The sequence below is a fragment of the Austrofundulus limnaeus genome, unplaced genomic scaffold, assembly GCF_001266775.1.
Source record: "Austrofundulus limnaeus strain Quisiro unplaced genomic scaffold, Austrofundulus_limnaeus-1.0 Scaffold59, whole genome shotgun sequence".
Classification (NCBI taxonomy): domain Eukaryota; kingdom Metazoa; phylum Chordata; class Actinopteri; order Cyprinodontiformes; family Rivulidae; genus Austrofundulus; species Austrofundulus limnaeus.
The window spans coordinates 890,803-897,249 of record NW_013952461.1 but is presented as its reverse complement, the minus strand read 5'-3'; the positions used below and the strand labels follow the sequence as shown (position 1 = coordinate 897,249).

Genomic DNA, 6,447 nt, shown 5'->3' with positions numbered 1-6,447 from the left:
AGATCATTGTTTTTCATGCATTTTTAAAAATAAAAACCAAATTAACAATTTAGTGAAATTTTTTGAGGACCCGCAATATGCCTTTCATGGACCCATGGGGGTCCTGGGACCCCAGTTTGAGAATCTCTGCTTTAGGGGAACTGTGCCCACCACTGCATCTATGCTTACAGTTTGCAAATTGTGCACAAAGTTTTTAAAATGACTCTAAAGACAGTTTACAGCTTGTTTGTTCAGCTCACATGAAACCTCTGCTTCTTGGAACRGTTTATTAAAACATCCCTAAACTTAATTTCATAGAAAAGGGTGTTCCCTTTGTTTATCCAGCTAAGAAGACGGTAGGTAAGCGGTAAGTCACTTCATACAGTGCAAACAGAGCTATTAAAGCAGCATCCTAATGTGCYGGTGTTTTTTCAGTTCAAGAAACCTCCCTAAAAATGTACAGATCAAAACTGCAAAGAGATGTTTCCCCCTSACATGGAGGACCCAGCTGTCCTAAATAAGTGCATGCAGCTGCAGCTCAAGAGCTCAATAAGTACACTCGGTTCATCCAATGGAGCTAAAAATATGTATTACCAGTGAGACAATCTAATAATCCAACAATTACTCATGTGATCACAAGTGAAACAGAAGTCCAGTCTCTAAAAACAGCAACAGTAAATAACCAACAAAACAAGATACAATCTTTTTTTGAATGTGTAACATAAATCACGCCCATTAATTGCAGTTATACCCAATCATCTTTTTTTAAAATTGAGATTAATTCAAGCTGAACACATGCTGATCTGCTCGAGAGCTTTAAGGTTCATTTAGTWACTTACAAATCTTTAAGCTTCAAATGTAGTAACGATTCAGGGTGTATGGACATGATGCCATTTTTACTCAGGTCCCTGCAGACAAGACAGAAACTCCCATTAGAAACCAACATAAGATTTGATTCAAATGTCTGGATGGTATTATTAAAAAGGCTAATCTAAACAATTTAGCAACAACAACAAATCTTAAAGAGTTAACAAAATAGCTGGATAGAAAAGAACAAAAACAAATGAGCAGTGGTTTTAAACTTACAGATGCTCCAACTCCTCGAGGCCCTCAAACGCCTTCTTGGTGATTGATTTGATTTTGTTTCGTTGTAGATTTCTGTAAAATAAAAATACATTTATACAGAAGTTTACAAACCTGCTACTGTGGTTCTATTTTATCAGTCTGGAACCACAGGTTGACAACTTTTATCAAGACTAAATTAAAACTTTTGACTAGCATTTCATGGCAAAGTTAGAAAAAAACCTGAACAACAATAATAAATAAAAAAGTGTTAATGTGTGGGTAAAGACATCTTTTTGTCTAACAGTTCTACAGCAAAACATTTCTCAGRGAAAATCAAATAAAAACTATATACACTGTACAAGACACTAATGAAAATTTAGCCTAAAATTTACATGCTAATAATAAAACAAGATTTAACATAATRTTTGTATCAATGCATTCCTCTGTACAGTTTGAGTGTTCTCACAGTGTGTTCAGCTTCTTCATTCCATCAAAAACACTAATGGAGTCCTCTATAGCCCAGGATATTTCATTATTGCGGATATCCCTGGAAAAATAAAGAGATTTAAATTAGACAWTAAAGTGGCAGAAAGTCAGAAAACTTCTCCTGCAGATAAGAGTAAATGAACATTTTCCAGTAAAAGCACTTCTTTGTTAGGACCCTAACAATCTGAGACACTTGTATACTGCGACAAAATTCGATGCCCTTGCTTCTGATGGGGAGAAATAATTGGCTCTGTTTAGCACTTTTTAATCAGTTCATGGGTCCGCTGGAAACCCAGAGAGGCCTTGTGTTTACAGGATGGGTCACAGGCTCTTTTGTTYCACTTTGCTCATGCCTGGCCACCTCTGAATGAAGCACGACACTCTGAAATGCTCGTCTCCCATGAAAGCTTGCAGGACAGTTGACATCTCTCTTTACATCAGAGGTCTAAAACAGAAAATTATTGGCTTATAGCTTCCTTAAAAGGGGCAATATCATGTAAAATAAACTTTTTTGAGTTTTATATCATGTTATAATGCTATACTCTCATAAAAAAACATGCCCAAAGCCTTGCTTTGACTCATTCATGCATGTTTGAGGAATCCTGCAGTGTTTTTAGGAAGCCACGCTGAGGAGCAAAACGACAGGTGGGGACCAGAAATGCCTTTTGGTACCAGAAACGCCCCTGGGACGTGTCTTTAAGCTGAACTTCCTGATGGAGGAGCCCCCCACCCCCGTCCATGACTCCTGCAGGCTCTCGGGTGAAAGTGAAACTTAACTATCTGCTGAGTTCTCAACATTAGTTCTCATTCAGTGAAGCTATTTTCAGATTAAAAATACATTTGAGGAAATGTATTTTCAGATGCCAAGTAAACTGCATCATGCCCCCCCCGTGAGCGCGAACCCCCCACCCCGCACCGAAATGGGCAAGACAGAAGCGAAGGTGGTTCTTAAAGAGACAGAGGCCAATTTCAAGGCGTTTAAAAGAGGAAGTGATAAGATAAGTTTATTTTCTATTTAAACATAAAAACAGCATTTTAATAACAGCTAAAGGTGACATAGATACTTTATTATGATATACACTCACCGGCCACTTTATTAGGTACACCTGTCCAACTGCTCGTTAACACTTAATTTCTAATCAGCCAATCACATGGCGGCAACTCAGTGCATTTAGGCATGTAGACATGGTCAAGACAATCTCCTGCAGTTCAAACCGAGCATCAGTATGGGGAAGAAAGGTGATTTGAGTGCCTTTGAACGTGGCATGGTTGTTGGTGCCAGAAGGGCTGGTCTGAGTATTTCAGAAACTGCTGATCTACTGGGATTTTCACGCACAACCATCTCTAGGGTTTACAGAGAATGGTCCGAAAAAGAAAAAACATCCAGTGAGCGGCAGTCCTGTGGGCGGAAATGCCTTGTTGATGCCAGAGGTCAGAGGAGAATGGGCAGACTGGTTCGAGCTGATAGAAAGGCAACAGTGACTCAAATAACCACCCGTTACAACCAAGGTAGGCAGAAGAGCATCTCTGAACGCACAGTACGTCGAACTTTGAGGCAGATGGGCTTCAGCAGAAGAAGACCACACCGGGTGCCACTCCTTTCAGCTAAGAACAGGAAACTGAGGCTACAATTTGCACAAGCTCATCGAAATTGGACAAGAGAAGATTGGAAAAACGTTGCCTGGTCTGATGAGTCTCGATTTCTGCTGCGACATTCGGATGGTAGGGTCAGAATTCGGCGTCAACAACATGAAAGCATGGATCCATCCTGCCTTGTATCAACGGTTCAGGCTGGTGGTGGTGGTGTCATGGTGTGGGGAATCTTTTCTTGGCACTCTTTGGGCCCCTTGGTACCAATTGAGCATTGTTGCAACGCCACAGCCTACCTGAGTATTGTTGCTGACCATGTCCATCCCTTTATGACCACAATGTACCCAACATCTGATGGCTACTTTCAGCAGGATAATGCACCATGTCAAAGCTGGAATCATCTCAGACTGGTTTCTTGAACATGACAATGAGTTCACTGTACTCAAATGGCCTCCACAGTCACCAGATCTCAATCCAATAGAGCATCTTTGGGATGTGGTGGAACGGGAGATTCGCATCATGGATGTGCAGCCGACAAATCTGCGGCAACTGTGTGATGCCATCATGTCAATATGGACCAAAATCTCTGAGGAATGCTTCCAGCACCTTGTTGAATCTATGCCACGAAGAATTGAGGCAGTTCTGAAGGCAAAAGGGGGTCCAACCCGTTACTGGCGTGGTGTACCTAATAAAGTGGCCGGTGAGTGTAGTATTTAAATATATGCCTGAGAAACACATAATATTGCCCCTTTAAACACTTTGCACCTTACAAAGAAATTATGCAAATTACATTTTTGCTTAATCAGGCTAATATCCTATTATATCAAAAAATTTGAAAGCCTGTCGTMATGTGAATGTTCAAAACCTACGGCTCTTTTCCAGCAGGTTCCATTAACTTTGCCTCCAAATCAGCTACAGTGTAGAAACCTCAAGATCCACATGCGTGACACGTACACAGCTCTTATATGGCAACGTAAATACTCCATTAGCAAGACTGATTAGGACTGCATATGCAGCCTTAATCCATCAGAGTCTACTTAGCAGAAARCCACATTCAATAAATGTTAATACATGCTAATCATAAAAGCACCTCTTCTGGCTGTCGAACACTCTTCCTTCTCTACTTCAGAACCAAAACCAGGAGAACAGATCTATCAAAAACTCCACAGTGAGTGATYTAATTTGACAAACAACTAAAAGGACAAGCAGGATTACCACACAACCATGTTAGGGATAAAATGTTGGCAATGCCCACCAATTTCTCTAAACCAAGAAAGAATTCATTGAAATATTCAAGACAGGATTAGAAATACACAGAAAGAACAAAACAAACACGGAGCTACAGTAGTCAGCAGTCTTTGTGAGACTTAAGTCAAAGACAAGTCAACACTCACATTTATTAAGCAATCTCAGCTTCTTCGCATTTTTTTAAAACCATAATTCATTAAAGATTCAGGCAGATTTCTGCAGGGCAAAAAAAAAAAAAAAACACTCACAAGATGTGCAGACTTGCCAAGCTGCTGAACACTCCCTCTCCCAAGTGGCTGATGGAGTTCTCCCCCAGGTTCAGGTTCTCCAGGAGACCTAATCCTACAAAAGCCGTCTCCTCGAGTCGAGTCAAGCGATTATGGGACAGGTCTCTGCAACAAATATTCAAAAATATGAGCAAATAGCAGCTCAGATCCTTTTATTGAACTTTTCTGTATAAATCCTGGACATGCTAATAAACTGACAGCATATATTATATATGATTCAGAGAATGAACCTAAAAGGTCAGGGTGAGATAAAAGTAGGTGGGGTATCTTTGATATAAGTGGGTTTGACCTGAGAAAGAAACACTCACAGTTCCTCGAGTTTTTGGCAAAACTCCCAGGCATCAGGTCGGAGGATGCCAACAGCATTGTGGTTGATTCTCAGGRTGCGCAGCATGCGGAGGCCGTACAGCCATCCTTTGTTGACTTCAGTCAGGTTGTTGTGCTCCAACTCTCTGAAACGATTCAACGAAAGACAGAAAAAAAAAACTCAGAATATAATTCTGACTGCAAGAAACTGTCATTTTAAATAAATTGGACGGGGAAATCATGATGATTAAATATGTTGTGCCTTTTACAGACAGTCGTCAACTTCTCCTCGGTTACAATGGATATACAACTGAAAGTTGTTTTTTTTAAAGCAACATTTTACTCACAATTCTTCAATGTTGTTCAGTCCAAAAAAGGCTCCATCCATGAGCTTTGTGATGCCATTTCTCTGCATCTTCAGCGACTTCAGTGAATCCATCCCTTTGAATGTCAAGCTATCCACAAYCTTGATCTTATTGCGCTTCATTTCTCTACAGGGGAGAAGCAGAATGCACAACTATTTTCTTCAACCTTTAACAGACAAAACTAAAAACGACTACATGGAAGTGCCAGAATATTTAAAACCGTTTCCAGAGTTTCTTGGAACAAAAAGGAAAAGTGGCTCAAACAAACCACTAAAACAGAGGATTCAAAATTTCACTTGATGCTTACAGGATCTGAAGCTGTGGAAGCTTGAAGRCTTTGGGTGGCAGCACAACTAATCTGTTCCTGTTCAGCCTCAGGACCAACAGGGAGCTGGAGATGTTTTCAAAGCAGCCAGGTTCGAGGATGCTGATTTTATTGTTACTTAAATTCCTGATAAATAAATAAATAAAACAAAACACAGCAGAAACACAAGAGGTAAAATAATGAAAAAAAAAATAAAAAAATCACTTTAATTACACCTACTGTTAATATTGCCTGTTCTAATATGCTTTCCTAAATAATACACAGATCAACATTTTTCAGGATGATTTCAAAGATCATTTAAGACCCCATTTACACAAAGATGATTTAAAATTAAAGCAATTTCCTGCTGCAGATCAACTGTTCATGAGTGTCACGCCACAATTAATGACACACGTTTCAGTGTAAATATGTTACACTTTTCTGTAATAGTCTGCAATACAACTAAACATGATATGTATTTGAAAAGGGCTTTTTAATGCTCTTCTTACTACAGTTAGTTTTGCAATCATTGAAAGTTTATGCAAAGCAAGTAAATCTGTTTACAATTGTCAAGTGAAATAATACATGTCTTTGAAATATGATTTGTATTAATTCTTTTCTTTTTTATGTTAAAACTGGGTCAAGTTGTCAAAGAGGATTGTTATTATCTACTATTAAAAAAATAATAATTCTTGATAGAAAAACAAAGGCTAGATGAAAAACAGTGTGGTGCAAACCTGATGGTTTTTAAAGAAATATTTGGATACCACCAAAGGAAGGCGATAAAGATTTAGGTTTCATGTTTCATGATCTGGTA

At 39.1% G+C, this 6,447-nt stretch overlaps 1 protein-coding gene across 1 annotated transcript in view; it reads right to left on the bottom strand.

Moving 5' to 3' along the window:
* Positions 1 to 6,447, bottom strand: part of lrig2 (leucine-rich repeats and immunoglobulin-like domains 2) — a gene marked incomplete in the record, with an annotated part of 19,854 nt that overhangs the window by 9,647 nt on the left and 3,760 nt on the right. Inside the window, 7 exon segments of the mRNA XM_014009560.1 lie at positions 819 to 887; positions 1,066 to 1,137; positions 1,511 to 1,591; positions 4,617 to 4,760; positions 4,964 to 5,107; positions 5,309 to 5,452; positions 5,634 to 5,777. Coding sequence (XP_013865014.1) covers positions 819 to 887; positions 1,066 to 1,137; positions 1,511 to 1,591; positions 4,617 to 4,760; positions 4,964 to 5,107; positions 5,309 to 5,452; positions 5,634 to 5,777 — 798 coding nt within the window.